This window comes from Pongo abelii, chromosome 20 (assembly GCF_028885655.2).
Source record: "Pongo abelii isolate AG06213 chromosome 20, NHGRI_mPonAbe1-v2.0_pri, whole genome shotgun sequence".
Taxonomy (NCBI): domain Eukaryota; kingdom Metazoa; phylum Chordata; class Mammalia; order Primates; family Hominidae; genus Pongo; species Pongo abelii.
The window spans coordinates 56,108,143-56,123,789 of NC_072005.2; the positions used below are offsets into that span (position 1 = coordinate 56,108,143).

The following is a 15,647-nucleotide window of genomic DNA, read 5'->3' on the forward strand; positions in this document are numbered from 1 at the left end:
ACTCTCTGAGGAAGGCCTCATGGTCACTCTCTTTGCCCTGCGTCTCAGCAGAACCAAGGGCGCCACTTACCAAGAGCGTGTGCCTTTCAAACTTCTTCATTGCCTTTCTGCAGCCCAGTGCCTTGAGGTCTTTGAGGGCCTGTTGTGGAAGAAGCGGATATGGTGCTGAGCTGCCCGGGCAGCCACGCTGGAGGCCGGGCCTGGAGCCCACACCCGGCTTCTCCTCGTGGTTCTGCCCACCGCCGGCCATTCACCACTCTCAAGCCCCTGGGCTTTTGCCCACACCGTGCCCTCCGCCTTGCCCTCCACAGCAACTCAGATGCCACTACTCCTCCGATATTCCCGAACTGTTAATGCCGCCGCATCCCCCCTCATTCGGCTGGCCCGGCTGGTCACAGCTAATCCCGGTTGGGTGTTATTTTGCCTATTTCTCAGCCAGCCAGCCAGACTGTGAGCTCCATGGAGGCAGGGATGTGGGCAGCTGGAGAGGAGATTGGGAGAGGGTCCCAGGCGTGCAGTGTCCTCCCCGGGGGCTCAGTGATTATTTGTTGCCTGAATCCCTGTGGCCACGGACAGAAGCTGGTCCCCTGTGCCACTGGTCAGTGCTGACAGGGCATGATGGCTGAGAAGTTTACCTACTGTCCGTCCCTTACCCACAGCCCTCCTGTTGCTCCCCAGTGCCTGGAGCCACAGAGTTCTTGCCCCTCAGCCTCAGATTCAAGGCCCCTGCTAGCCCCTCAATGTCTTTTTTTTTTTTTTTGAGATGGAGTGTCGCTCTGTTGCCCAGGCTGGAGTGCAGTGGTGCCATCTCAGCTCACTGAAATCTCTGCCTCCCAGGTTCAAGTGATTCTCCCAACTCAGCCTCCCAAGTAGCTGGGATTACAGGCTCCCGCCACCACACCTGGCTCATTTTTGCATTTTTAGTAGAGACAAGGTTTCATCATGTTGGCCAGGCTGGTCTCGAACTCCTGACCTCAAGTGATCTGCCCGCCTCGGCCTCCCAAAGCGCTGGGATTGCAGGCGTGAGCCACTGCATCTGGCCTCAGTCCATGTCTTTTATGGCAGCTCTGGTTCTGTGAACAGTGTACAGTGCCCAGACCACCTGCCCTCAGGGCTCTCCCACCTACACATCCGGCACCTATTGTTTCCCTGCCTGTCTTTGCGTGGCACATGAGTGCCTGTCCTTCAGCACTTTGTTCAAATCTCACCCCCTCCCAGAAGCCTTGCTGCCCCCGTCTAATTTCAGGCTTCTTCTTGGTCCACCTGGCTTCTCCCTTCTGGCCAGGACCTCAGAGGGAAGGCGGTGCCCCTTCACTCACTCATGCATCTCGCATCTCCCAGGCTCCCAAACCAGTCAGTGTCAAGGCATAGAAATGACCTGAACGTGGCCCCCATCCTGGTCTAGAAGGGGAGATGGGCAAGTGGGCTCTGACCTGGGTGGGGAGGGGATGTTGGGTGTGGCCAGTTCCTCCCTAAAGGTATCAGGGAAGGCTTCCTGGAGGAGGGGACATTGGAGCTGGTTCTTGAGGGCTGAGCAGGAGTTCCTGTGTGGGGAAGGGAAAGGCATTCTGGAAAGGGAGGGCGATACACAGGTATAGTGGGTGTGACGAACACAGAGCTGGGGGCATGTGGACCACCATGAGGACAAAAATTCCTTAGAGGAGAAAAGAGCATGAGCCTGGAGGGGTGCAGAAGGGAAGTCCAGTCAGGGCTCAAAGTTGAGCCTGAAAAGATCAGACTTTGTCCTGGAGGCAGCGGGGAGCCACTGGGGGCTGTGAGCAGCATCACTCTGGGTGTGTGGGAAGACGTTTCTGGTACCAGGTTGGGGAGACTGGATCCTGGGCAGCTCGAGGGAGGCTGGGGGAGGGTCCAGGGCAGAGGAGGAGGCTGAGCTGGGGTGGACAGAGGGGAGCAGGGCACAAGCGTCAGGGGGCAGGGGTGGGCACTGATGGTGGGGGAAGTGGGCGAGGAGGAGGTCAGGAGGAGGATGGCTCCTGGGGGTCTGCCCGTGACTGCGGGATGGTGGGGTCATCATGAGATGGGGGCACCGGGAGGAGGAACAGGTTTAGGGGAAGGTTCTGAGCCCAGTGGAGCTAGAGGGTCCTGGGGGGGGACACAGATCAGCGTCTTGGGAGGCAGATGTCTCCATCAGCCCATGGATCTATGTTTAAGCCAGAGGTGGAGACTGGGGAGGTTATCCAGGACAGTGTGTGGGTGAAAGGGGAAGAGGCCAAAAGCTGATGCAGCTTTGGGGTCAGCAGTGTTTATGGGGAAGCTAAAGAAGGGAGTTGGGGCCAGGGGCAGTGGCTCACACCTGTAATCCCAGCACTTTGGGAGGCTGAGGCAGGTGGATCACGAGGTCAGGAGTTCAAGATCAGCCTGGCCAAGATGGTGAAACCCCATCTCTATTAAAAATACAAAAATTAGCTGGGCGTGGTGGTGGGTGCCTGTAATCCCAGCTACTTGGGAGGCTGAGGCAGAGAATTGCTTGAACCTGGGAGGCGGAGGTTGCAGTGAGCTGAAATGGCGCCACTGCACTCCAGCCTGGGTGACAGAGTAAGACTCCGTTTCAAAAAAAAAAGAAGGGAGTTGGGAGATGACCCATATGCATAGAAGCCCCTGGGCTGGCCCATTCTCAATCTCGGATTTCAGTGAGTAGGTCAGTGGTTAGACCTCATGGCACACATCCCCTTGGTAGAATTTCCATCTCCACCAACAGGCGCCCCACCCCATGGAGGGGACCAAAGGGATGACAGAAAGAAGAAAAGCCAGGCCGGGGCAAGCTTAGGAGGAGGACAGAGAAGTCAGGGCGGGAGGAGGGTGCAGGCAGTACCCACCTGGTTGAGAGCCATCTGGTAGATGTCTTCGGGCGAGTGGCCCTTTTCCTGGGGGCGCAGGGCATAGCCCAGCTTCTCGGGCATCTTCTCCACCACATAGTTGCGCAGCTTCACTTCATGCACCTCCGTCCACGTGTTCTTGTCGTACTGGGTGAACTTGGTCAGGTTGAGCCCCAGGCCCTGGCAGAGCTTGTGGAGGATCCTGATCAAGGGAGTGGGTGAGTGAGGGCCGGGCTCCAGTGGGGGTGGCCTGGTCCCTAGTGGGACTTGGAGAAGGGGGGTGGGAGGGGAGAGTAGCTGGGGACCAGCATGAGGCTGGGGGTGGGGTTAGATTTGGGGTAATCGATGCTGGGGGATGGGAATGAAATGGGGACAAGGCTGGAGGCCTTAGAGCAGTACCAGGATTAGGATTGGGTTAAGAGTGGGAATAGAGCCCAGATTAGAATTGGGAAGGGGGACAGAGTTTGGGTTGGATGGGGGTTTGAAATGAAGAAGGGGCCTGGGGCTGGAGTGCCTGAGGGTGTGGGGGTGGTGGAGCTGCAGGCCTGGAGGGGCCAGCAGAGGAGCTGGCTTTTGCGCCAGGCAGGGCCAGCTGGGGGTCTGGTTGGACCAGGTGGCCCGAGCCTTGCCAGAGGCCCAGGGCTGGCGCTGGAGGCAAGACTGAGATGAGGATTAGGCGAAGGATGGGGTTGGAGGCTGGGTTTGGGAGTCAGAGTTGAAGTTCGGGCCTACTCTGGTGTGGGCATGGAGCTGGGGGGCTGGTTGAGTCTAGGCACACAGGTGGGTGGGCTGCCAGGTCACCTGTGAGAGCTGGGCATACGCATGGCTCCCAGCTCCCCAATCCAGCCCGTGTTCTGGTCCCGGTAGGTGAAGATGCGGCCCCCGATCCTGTTATCTGCCTCCAGGATGGTGACCTGAGGGAGTCCGTGGGGCGAGGAGGGCCCTTCAGCTCCACCCACTGACCATCCCCTGCCCTCTACCACCCCGTGCCAGCCCCCTGCCTTCTTCCATCCCCACAGTGGCACAGACCTAGACTAGGAGAGGGTCCCCATCTGTATGGGAGGTGGGGGAACAGAACTGAGTGAGCAGTTCCAGAGTGTAGCAGGAAGGCCGCAGCTAGACTGCAAAGGGACTTCCCAGCTTGGGGAGTTCGGAGATGACCCATATGCGTAGAAGCCCCTGGGCTGGCCCATTCTCATTCTTGGATTTCAGTGAGTAGGTCAGTGGTTAGACCTCAGGGCACACATCCCCTTGGTAGAGTTTCCATCTCCACCAACAGGCGCCCCACCCCAGGACAGAGGAGCTTTGAGCCAGTGAGACTTCCCTCTGGGATGAAAAACATGGGACAGGAAAGTCTAGGGCCTCTCAGTGCAGACATGTGACAGCAGGGGGCTTGGGCCTCACCCCCAGACCATGGGGAAAGATAGCCTCTCCCTCCACATCCCCACCCCCACCCCCTCAAGGAGGAACGGGGCCAGGTCCCTCTGCCCAGGAACTGCAGCCTGCAGCAGGAGGGACTCCAGGTAGAATGTAAGCAGTGCTTCCCACCTTGTGTCCGGCATCGCTGAGCACCTTGGCGGCCACCAACCCGGCCACACCAGCGCCAACCACAATCACCCTCTGGGGCTTCAGGGTTCGATTGAGCCCCCAGGTCACCACCCTGAGCAGCTGCTCATAGTCAGGATCCTGCATGCATTTCTCAAAGGGGTCCTGGCTGCGTTCAGCCTTCCAGTCCCGGGAGGCCACCAGGCTGAGGAGGATGGGGACGAGGACGAGGAGGCGCAGGGCTGGGAGGAGGAGGACAGGGTCAATGGGTCGTGGCAGGTAGGGGGAGAAGGGTTCTACTCACTTGTCCCAGAGCCCCCTCCCCTGCTTACTCACCCAACGGGGCCATGACTTTCGGTGGGAGATGGCGTCTGGGGTGGAGGAGAAGCGAGGGCTATTGTGACTGAGGCCTGTGACCACTGTAGCCTGACTCTGTCTCCCATGGGCTGCCCAGCTGCTCGAGCCAGCCCTCCCCCAATCACTGTCCTCTTCTCTGGACCTGTGTCCCCCAACCCCATTCCTTCAGTCCCCTGGACCGTCCCCGCCTCCCTCCTCACCGGTCTCCACCTCTGCCACAGCTCTCTCCGGTTCCTGTCTCTTTCTCTTCTTTTCCCTCTTTCTTTTCTTTTCTTTTTTTTTTTTTAATGGTCTTTCTCTGCCATCCAGGCTGGAGTGCAGTGGTATGATCTTGGCTCACTGCAACCTCCGCCTCCCAGGTTCAAGCAATCCTCTCACTTCAGCCTCCCAAGTAACTGGGATTACAGACACCCATAACCAAACCTGGCTAATTTTTGTATTTTTAGTAGAGACGGGGTTTCGCCATGTTGGCCAGGCTGGTCTCGAACTCCTGACCTCAGGTGATCCACCCGTCTCGGCCTCCCAGAGTGCTGGGATTCCAGGCATGAGCCCTCGCGCCCAGCCTCTTTTCCCTCTTCCTCATCTCCCTCGCTCCTGACTGCTTCTCAGTCCCTATTTCTGTGGGTCCTGTCTCTCTGTCCCCCCACCACTGGCCATATCACTACCTCCAGCTCTTGGTGACAGCAGGACAGCGCAGTCCTCTCCACCGCCCTCCACTGTCTCTGCTGTGGGCCCTTTCTCTCCCCTTAAACTGGCAGAGCCCCACCCACCCCTCCTTTTGGGAAACTGGCTGAAGGAAATGAAACTGGTTTCCTGGAGCTGCTCTGGTCCAATGCTCAGAGTCTAGTTGAGGTTGGAGAAGGGGGGTTGGAGGAAGTCAATCAATCTATTCACTTCCTTTTGCCCCAGACAGTTCTGGGGTGGTTTGGAGGCCAGAAATAGATGCTCAGGTAACCGTGCCAACAACGGGGAATCCCCTTAGGCTTGCCCCCGTCCCTGATCACTGGGCCACTTGTTTCTACCCTCCCCTGCGCTCTCTCCGCCTCCTTGATTCCCACGGCACGGGGTCAGAGAGGCTACGGGCCTGCCCTGGGCCAGGCCAATTCTCCCCTCCAAGTCCCTCTCCGTCAGGTGCCGCCATGTCCTGCAGGGTCCCCCATGGCTCCACTTCCCTCTCCACTTGCCACCCAGAGCCTCAGTCTCCCCCTCTGTCAAATGGGCGTAGCAGTGGGGCTGGCAGCCGTGGTCCCGGGGTCAGGACTTGGGCTCTGAGCCCGCCCTCCCCTCTGCGGCTCTCATCTCCAGCTGTCAAATGGGGACGTCACAGTGTTTTAGGATCAAGTGAGTGAATCCAGGTTAAGTTCTGTGGCCAGAACCTGGGGCAGTACTGGAAGCTGCTTCTTTGGAAACGCCAGCTGCTGTGGCCGCAGGGGCACTGGGGGTTCTGTGAGTGACCACCCGGCAGAGGGAAGCGCCCGGCTTCACCCATCCCTGCTTTGGGAACCACCTCAGTGTTCAGGGCAAGGAGTGGGGCGGCAGCTTGAAGTGGGTGGGGGCGGAGAAACAACAGCAGGGACTTTCCTTGGGGTGGGGGAGAGGGAGCCAGGGGCTCAGTGAGGAGAAAAACCAGGGGGAGGCAGATTCTCTGTATTGAGGGTTGGGTGGGGGTTGGGGGGCATTACCAAGAAGGAAGATGGGAAACTCCAGCGGTAAATCAAAGAGGGATGCGGTTTATGGCCAGGAGGGGCTGGGGGGTGAATGTGAGTAACAAGGCACATGATGCAGGGGCGGGAGTCCGTGGCAAAGGCAAATGATCAAAGAGCTGGACAGTTCAGGGACCGAAAGAGCTTGGGTCAGCAAAAATAGTGACGAGGGCCGGGGGTGGCTCATGCCTGTAATCCCAGCACTTTGGGAGGTCAAGGCAGGCGGATCACCTGATGTCAGGAGTTCAAGACCAGCCTGGCCAACATGGCAAAACCTCGTCTCTACTAAAAATATAAAAATTAGCCGGGCGTGGTGGCATACGCCTGTAGTCCCAACTACTCAGGAGGCTGGGACAGGAGAATTGCTTGAACCCAGGAGGCGGAGGTTGCAGTGAGCTGAGATCGTGCCACTGCACTCTAGCCTGGGTGACAGAGCCAGACTCCATCTCAAAAAATAAAAAATAAAAATAAAAAATAGTAACGAGGGCCAGGGTCGGTGGCTCACTGCTGTAATCCTAGAACTTTGGGAGGCCGAGGTGGGAGGATTGCTTGAGCCCAGGGGCTCGAGACCAGCCTGGCCAAGATGTCGAAACCCTTTCTCTAAAAAAGAAAGAAAAGAAAGAAATAGTAACAAAAATGTTCCCATGGCAATCACCTGCCTTGGAGGCCGCCTGCTGCTTAGGGCTTTGCACCCATCGTAACCCTCACAATGCCTGCATTTGAGGCCAGGCACAGTGGCTCACGCCTGTAATCCCAGCACTTTGGGAGGCTGAGGTGGGCGGATCACTTGAGGTCAGGAGTTCAAGACCAGCCTGGCCAAAATGAGGAAACCCTGTCTCTACCAAAAATATAAAAAATTAGCCAGGCGTGGTGGTGCCCACCTGTAATCCCAGCTACTCGGGACGCTGAGGCAGGAGGATTGCTTGAACCCGGGAGGCGGAGGTTGCAGTGAGCCAAGATTGCACCGCTGCACTCCAGCCTGGGGGAGAGAGTGAGACTCTGTCTCAAAAACAAACAAACAAAAAAACCAACAACAATGCCTGCATTTGATAGTTGAGGAAACTGAGGCTTGGAGATGGCAAGAGGGTGGGACAGGAGGACCCTGGGGCACAGAGAGGGGAAAAGGCTTAGCCTAGGTCTCAGAGCTTCATTCACAGTGACATGTCAAGTATGAACGCAGCGGGATTGGGGCCTTATTCGCCTGTGCCTCGGCCTGGGTCCCACAACGGGGAATGGCAGTGCTGGCATTCCTCACCAGGTCGGGTGGGCCCCAGGTCTCCGGCCCCTGCCCAGCAGCTTGTTCAATCCTATAGCCGCATAACAGTGGAAACAATCATGGAAAGGGGTGGAGGCCCACAGCCAACTGGCTCCCAGGCCATGTCCCAGGAGTTTTTGGGTCCCCAGAGTGGGTGGGGCCCTGCACCAATTCCCTTGTCCTTATCACACAGGGTTGTTGCACAAAGCTCCTCTGGCCCCGGGCATATGTGCAGCTCACCTTGGTGGACTTCTGGGTTGTTGTTGTTGTTGTTCTTTGAGAGATGGGGTCTCGCTCTGTCACTCAGGCTAGAGCACAGTGGCACAATCTCGGCTCACTGCAGCCTCAACCTCCCAGGCTCAAGCAATCCTCCCACCTCAGCCTCCCTAGTAGCTGGGACTACAGGAGTGCATCACCACACCTGGCTCTTTTTTTTTTTTTTTTTTATTGAGACGGAGTCTCACTGTGTCGCCCAGGCTGGAGTGCAGTGGTGCGATCTCGGCTCACTGCAAGCTCCGCCTCCTGGGTTCACGCCATTTTCCTGTTTCAGCCTCCAGAGTAGCTGGGACTACAAGCGCCTGCCACCACGCCCGGCTAATTTTTGTATTTTTAGTAGAGACAGGATTTCACCGTGTTAGCCAGGATGGTCTCAATCTCCTGACTTGGTGATCTGCTAGCCTCGGCCTCCCAAAGTGCTGGGATTACAGGCGTGAGCCACCACGCCCGGCCACACCTGGCTAATTTCTGTGCTGTTTGTAGAGATGGGATTTTGTTATGCTGCCCAGGCTGGTCTTGAACTCCTGGGCTTAAGCGATCCTCCAGCCCAGTCTCTCGAGTAGCTGGGACCACAGGTGCACACCACCATGCATGGCTAAATCTTTGTACTTTTTTGTAGAGACGGGCCTCGCTATGTTGCCCAGGCTGGTCTCAAACTCCTGGGCTCACGTGATCTACCTGCTTTGGCCTCCCAGAGTGCTGGGATTACAAGCATGAGCCACTATGCCTGGCCCCTTTGAGCTTTTTTGTGCATTTCACATCATCTTCATTCAGCGTGTATTACTTTTGTAATTAAAGAAAAAAAAATCCCAATTAATGTTAGTTTGAAGCAATACATCAGACAGGCCAGCTGCCCCAAGTGAAGAGCAGAGGGTGCAAGTCAGCTGGCTCAGGACTGATGCCTTTTTTTTTTTTTTTTTTTTTGAGATGGAGTCTCGCCTTGTCGCCCAGGCTGGAGTGCAGTGGTGCGATCTCAGTTCACTGCAAGCTCCGCCTCTCGGGTTCACGCCATTCTCCTGCCTCAGCCTCCCGAGTAGCTGGGACTACAGGCGCCCGCCACCATGCCCAGCTAATTTTTTTGTATTTTTAGTAGAGACGGGGTTTCACCGTGTTAGCCAGGATGGTCTCGATATCCTGACCTCGTGATCCACCCGCCTCGGCCTCCCAAAGTGCTGGGATTACAGGTGTGAGCCACCGCGCCCAGCCCTGATGCCTTTCCAGAATGCTCTGTCGCCCAGGCTGGAGTACAGTGGTGTGATCTCAGCTCACTGCAACCTCCGCCTCCTGGGTTCAAGTGATTGTCCTGCCTCAGCCTCCCCAGTAGCTGGGATTACAGGTGTGTGCACCACCACACCCAGCTAATTTTTATATTTTTAGTAGAGACGGGGTTTCCCCATGTTGGACAGGCTGGTCTCAAAGTCCTGACCTCAGGTGATCCGCCCACCTGGGCCTCCCAAAGTGCTGGGAATGACAAGTGTGAGCCACCATGCCCAGCCTCCGGAATCATTTCTGATAATACTAAGGAGATTGGTGTTCAGGTTAAATTAGGTTTAGGGATAGGGTAGAATTAGGGAAAAGCGGTTTGGATAGGTGAGTGGGAGACAGGAGGGAGGGGAGGGGCACGTGGAGGGAGCGGAGGGGAGGAAAGGCCCAGTCAAGTATCTGTTGACTTCAGCTGGTTTGGGGATATTCTGGTTTTTTGATGGAGTTTCTGGAAAACAAGGTTAATCCTCCCAGATAATGGTCTTTGGTGGGGCAAATCCTACCTTATTTGGTTGACTTCTAGAACCACAATGATGGTTTCGATGAGGTTTAGGTCATGTCTATACAGCAGCCAGACACCTGGCCCTGGCCCCACTGGGGGCCTCGTGGCCCATCAGGGCAGCTGATGCTGATGAGGGCTGCACAGATGTGCTGGGGACCGGGCCCCTGCCTTACGTATATATGCATTCTCTTCTCTGAGTCTGTCCAAAGACCCTAAGTGGTCAGTATTAAAACTTCCACTGGCCAGGTGTGGTGGCTCACTCCTGTCATCCCAGCACTTTGGGAGGCTGAGGTGGGCGGGCAGATCACGAGATCAGGAGTTCGAGACCAGCCTGGCCAACATGGTGAAACCCCATCTCTACTAAAAATACAAAAAGATTAGCCGGGCGTGGTGGCGGGCGTCTGTGATCCTAGCTACTCAGGAGCCTGAGGCAGGAGAATCGCTCGAGCCCAGGAGGCAGAGGTTTTGGTGAGCCGAGACCGCGCCATTGCACTCCAGCCTGGGTGACAGAGCGAGACTCTGTCTCAAAAACAAAACAAAACAAAACAAAAACCCACAAAACTTTCACCAAGGCTTGGGTGGGCAGGGCCTGCCCAGGGGATGACCTGGGACCTGGGTGGGAGTCAGGGGGTCCAGGCCCAGACTCAGGGATCAGAGGACAGAATTAGTGAGTCCCCCAATCTTTGGCCTGACCCCAGGACAGGGTCCCCCTTCCCATGGAACCCTCCTTCCTGTTTCCAGAACATCCCAGGGCCCCGGGTGGGGGCACTCACTGCATGGCTGCCTCTGGGGGTCTCTCTCAGCACCCATGGCCTTTCTGGTTAGCCCAGGACAGAAGTCATCGTTGGGCGTGTGCGGAATCAAGGTGAATGATGGTGGCTTTGTCCTTGTTAGTGGTGCCCTTGTTAGATCAGAGATGCCAAGTTCCTGATATTGGGGTCAGAGCAGCTGGGAAGCTGTGAAAGGCAGGTCCCCCTTTCTCAGAAGTGTTTTATTATGGAAACTTTCAAACATCTAAAACCAGAGTGAGCAGGGGATGAACCCAGGTGAATTCATGGCTTCACACAGCCCTTGTTTCACTCACATCCTCTCCCTCCCCTCACTGGATTTATTTTAGAGCAAATCCCAGACACCATATTGTCTTCTTATTTTTTGAGACTGAGTCTCATTCTGTCACCCAGGCCGGAGTGCAGTGGCACAATCTCAGCTCACTGCAACCTCCATCTCCTGGGTTCAAGCGGTTCTCCTGCCTCAGCCTACTGAGGAGCTGCGGTTACAGGTACAGGCCACCACGCCCAGCTAATTTTTGTATTTTTAGTAGAGACAGGGTTTCACCATGTTGTCTGGGCTGGTCTCAAACTCCTGACCTCGGGTGATCCCTCTCATCTTGGCCTCCCAAAGTGCTGGGATTACAAGGCTGAGCCACTGCACCTGACCATGTTTTGCTTTTTAAAAACTACAATATCATAATTATATTTTAAGATGGCAGCCATTTCTTTTTTTTCTTTTTCTTTTTTTTTTTTTTTTTTGAGATGGAGTCTCGTTCAGTTGCCCAGGCTGGAGTGCAGTGGCGCGATCTCGGCTCACTGCAAGCTCTGGATGGCAGCCATTTCTTAATATCATTAAATCAATGTTCACGTTTCCTGGAATAGCTCATCATTGAAAAACAAAACAAAACAAAAAAAACGGTTTAGGCCAGGCATGGTGGCTGACACCTGTAATCACAGCACTTTGGGAGGCCGAGGTGGGCGGATCACCTGGGGTCAGGAGTTCAAGACCAGCCTGGGCAACATGGTGAAACCCCATCTCTACTAAAAATACAAAAATTAGCCGGGTGTGGTGGCGGGCACCTCTGTAATCCCAGCTACTCAGGAGGCTGAGGCAGGAGAATCACTTGAACCTAGGAGGCAGAGGTCGCTATGAGCTGAGATCATGCCACTGCACTCCAGCCTAGGCGACAGAGCGGAACTCTGTCTCAAAAAAAAAAAAAAAAAGGCCAGGTGTGGTGGCTCATGCCTGTAATCTCAGCACTTTGGGAGGCCGAGACGGGTGGATCACAAGGTCAGGAGATCGAGACCATCCTGGCCAACATGGTAAAACCTTGTCTCTACTAAAAATACGAAAATTAGCCAGGTGTGGTGGTGAGTGCCTGTAATCCCAGCTACTCAGGAGGCTGAGACAGGAGAATCGCTTGAACCCAGGAGGCGGAGATTGCAGTGAGCCAAGATCACGCCACTGCACTCCAGCCTGAGCAACAGAGCAGGAGTCTCTGAAAAAAAAAACCAAAACAAAAAACGGTTGGTTTGTCAAGATGCAAATCAGTGTCCATATTGCATTTGAGTGACATTGTCTTGGTTAGTAAGTGTCACTTTCAGTTCTGTGGATTCAAGGGAACTAGAATATCTGATGTGACCCCGGGGCATGAGGCTAGTCCCCAACGAGGCAGCGCACCCGGTCTGCTTCTTGCCTCAGGAAACCTTTGGCGTCTGAGAGGGTTCAACCTGATGGTGTCTGGAGGGGAGATAGGACAAGGGCGCCCATGTGGCACCACTGTGTTTGGAGTCACCAGGGCCCTGGTGTGCAGAAGCCAAGGGTGTGGTCCTGTGGGACAGGGAGGGGAACAGCTGGGGTCATTGACACCTGGCTGGGGCGCTGGCTGCTGCGCAAGAAGCAGACCCCGCTTCCAAGCGTGAGGGCTTTGCTCCCTGGGAGCTTCCGTGGAGAGCCGCTGCCCTGAGTCTAAGGGCAGATTTTTTTTTTTTTTTTGAGACGGAGTCTGGCTCTGTTGCCCAGGCTGGAGTGCAGTGGTGGGATCTCGGCTCACTGCAAGCTCCGCCTCCTGGGTTCACGCCATTCTCCTGCCTCAGCCTCCAGAGTAGCTGGGACTACAGGCGCCCGCAACCACGCCCGGCTAATTTTTTTTGTATTTTTAGTACAGACGGGGTTTCATCGTGTTACCCAGGATGGTCTCGATCTCCTGACCTCGTGATCCGCCCGTCTCAGTCTCCCAGAGTGCTGGGATTACAGGTGTGAGCCACCACGCCCGGCCTCTGAGGGCAGATTTTTAAAGCACCCTGACATTTTTGGGGTTTACTGAAAACTCGGGAGCAGTGGTGTGCTGAAGCCTAGTCATATCAGGTCATAAGAGCTGATTTACATTTTCAGGAGTTTCGCGTTTTGCTTTGCAAGCCATTCATTACTAAAAAATAAATTGTACTGATGATTAGTTTTTACTAAAAAAGAATAAAAAGTCATCATTCCCTCATGGTTTGATGGTTTGACTGCATATTATGCTATTATATGTGCTGGGTTTCTTTTTTTTTTTTGAGACAGAGTCTCACTTTTGTTACCCAGGCTGGAGTGCAGTGGTACGATCTCGGCTCACTGCAACCTCTGCCTCCCAGGTTCATGTGATCCTCCCACCTCAGCCTCCAAGTATCTGAAACTACAGGCAGGAGCCACCATGCCAGGCTAATTTTTGTATTTTTGTAGAGACGAGTTTTTGCCATGTTGCCCAGGCTGGTCTCAAACTCCAGACCCCAAGTAATCTACTCCCCTTGGCCTCCCCAAAATGTCGGGATTACAGGCATGAGCCACCACACCCAGCCCCCATTTGCCACTCTTATCCCTAAACAGGGGAAAGCAAAGCAGTAAGAGCTGAGATTCACCTTTAAAAGCCTCTGATTCCAAATTTAGTCACCAAATGTGTTGTCTTCATATTAATTAATGAGGAACTTAAGGAAAGGCCATTTGTCGGGACTGGCAAGGAAGCACATCTGTGTATTTTCTTCCTGGAAAGGGAAACTGAAATTACAATGGAGCCATCACCCGCGGTGGCACCCAGTCGGTTGCTGATGCTGCTGCCATCTTGGGATCCCTCCTAGACTCCCCCAGGAGGCCTGTTGGGACCATTTCCCACATGGCTTTGGGGCACAGAGCCTCCTGATTTAATGGAATCACTTGTGTTATTCAGAGTGGGGTGCTCAAGATCCCTTGGGGTATGGGAAGAAAATGTAGAACTTAAATTTTTTTTTTTTTGAGACGGAGTCTAACTTTGTTGCCCAGGCTGGAGTGCAGTGGCGCGATCTCGGCTCACTGCAACCTCCGCCTCCCAGGTTCAAGTGATTCTCCTGAGTACCTGGGATTACAGGCACCCACCACCACGCCGGGCTAATTTTTGTATTATTTATTTACTTATTTGAGACGGAGTCGCTCTGTTGCCCAGGCTGGAGTGCAGTGGCTTGATCTCTGCTCACTGCAAGCTCCGCCTCCCGCGTTCATGCCATTCTCCTGCCTCAGTCTCCCGAGTAGCTGGGACTACAGGCGCCCGCCACCACACCCAGCTAATTTTTTTATATTTTCAGTAGAGACGGGGTTTCACCGTGTTAGCCAGGATGGTCTCGATCTCCTAACCTCGTGATCCGCCCACCTTGGCCTCCCAAAGGGCTGGGATTACAAGCATGAGCCACCGTGCCCAGCCCCTAATTTTTGTATTTTTAGAAGAGATGAGGTTTCACCATGTTGGCCAGGCTGGTCTCAAACTCCTGACCTCAGGTGATCCACCTGCCTCGGCCTCCCAAAGCTGGAATTTGTTATTTTAAAAATATAACTATAAGAAAGCAATTAAGCTTTGCTAATGTTTAACATACAAAATAGGAAATAATATGCAAAATAATAGGAAAAATATACATGTATACTTTGGAAATACATGCTCAAATATTCTCAGCATGATTGTGTGGCCCCTGCCAACGACCTCCTTGTGGGCATTTTTTGGTACCTCCAGCACCAGATCAGGATCAGCTCTAAAAATGGATGCTGAACGCACAAATGTAGGTAAAATGCAAACTGCTTCCTACCTCCTAAAGGGACTCAAGGCCTCCCTTCCGGCAGAGGGGACGATATGAGTCCAGGCCTATGAACTGCAGAAAAAGGTCCCTGCTGTAGGTGACAGCTTTCAGAGAGAAGTAGCTGGGTTGTGGGGTCTTCCTCTGGTTTACCGCTCCCACCACACACACCCATGGTTTCTACTTAGACACAACTCTTGTCCTCCAGAGCCCAAGATGGTCCAAAGAAATTTTATTTATTTATTTATTTGAGACGGAGTTTCGCTTTTGTTGCCTAGGCTGGAGTGCAATGGCATGATCTTGGCTCACTGCAACCTCCACCTCCCGGGTTCAAGTGATTCTCCTGCCACAGCCTCCCGAGTAGCTGGGATTACAGGCACCCACCACCTAACTCGCCACCAGCTAATGTTTGTATTTTTAGTAGAGATGGGGTTTCTCCATGTTGGCCATGCTGGTCTCGAACTCCTGACCTCAGGTGTTCCTCCAGCCTTGGCCTCCCAAAGTGCTGGGATTACAGGTGTAAGCCACCGCCCCCGGCCGGTCCAAGGAAATAATGACTCATGATCGTGACTTTGGGAGACTTTTGGAACCTGGGCCATGAATCTCCCAAGTGTGGCCCACAGACTGAGATGGAACAGGCAGAAGGTGGCCAAAGGGGTACACTCCCCACAGCCCAGGAGATCTGAGTGCTTAGGACCATTCCAGTCCACAGAGCGAGGCTGGAGGGCGGAGGAAGAGCATTGGGCCCGTGTCTTTAGCCCCAGGTGACAGGAAGGAACGCTGCCCATGACATCTGTAACCACTGGAATAGTGCCTTAGGGATGGTATTAGATGACTTAACATGTGTGTATATTTTTTGAGACAGTCTTGCTCTGTCGCCCAGGCTGGAGTGCAGTGGCGTGATCATGGCTCACTGCAGCCTCAAAGGCTTGGGCTTAAATGATCCTTCCACCTCAGCCTCCCAGGTAGCTGGGACCACAGGCGCGTGCCACCACGCACAACCAAACTTTTTTGTAGTTTTTGTAGAGACAGGGTTTCACCATGTTGCCCAGGCTGGTCTTGTAT

At 54.6% G+C, this 15,647-nt stretch overlaps 1 protein-coding gene across 8 annotated transcripts in view; it reads right to left on the reverse strand.

Moving 5' to 3' along the window:
- The window catches only part of IL4I1 (interleukin 4 induced 1), a 40,425-nt gene that overhangs the window by 1,674 nt on the left and 23,104 nt on the right, over positions 1 to 15,647 (reverse strand). For 2 of the 8 annotated variants that reach the window (XM_063720218.1, XM_063720219.1), the window contains 7 exons: positions 13,407 to 13,529; positions 10,512 to 10,694; positions 4,719 to 4,753; positions 4,386 to 4,624; positions 3,639 to 3,751; positions 2,838 to 3,039; positions 71 to 139 (listed from right to left, as the gene is read on the reverse strand). In XM_063720218.1, the coding sequence (XP_063576288.1) occupies positions 71 to 139; positions 2,838 to 3,039; positions 3,639 to 3,751; positions 4,386 to 4,624; positions 4,719 to 4,753; positions 10,512 to 10,516 (663 nt within the window). In that variant the 5' untranslated portion in view covers positions 10,517 to 10,694; positions 13,407 to 13,529. Of the gene's footprint in view, positions 1 to 70; positions 140 to 2,837; positions 3,040 to 3,638; positions 3,752 to 4,385; positions 4,625 to 4,718; positions 4,754 to 7,323; positions 7,416 to 10,511; positions 10,753 to 13,406; positions 13,530 to 15,647 lie in introns of those variants that run through there. The other 6 variants (XM_024236549.3, XM_054541003.2, XM_054541002.2 and 3 more) reach the window with 4 other exon arrangements.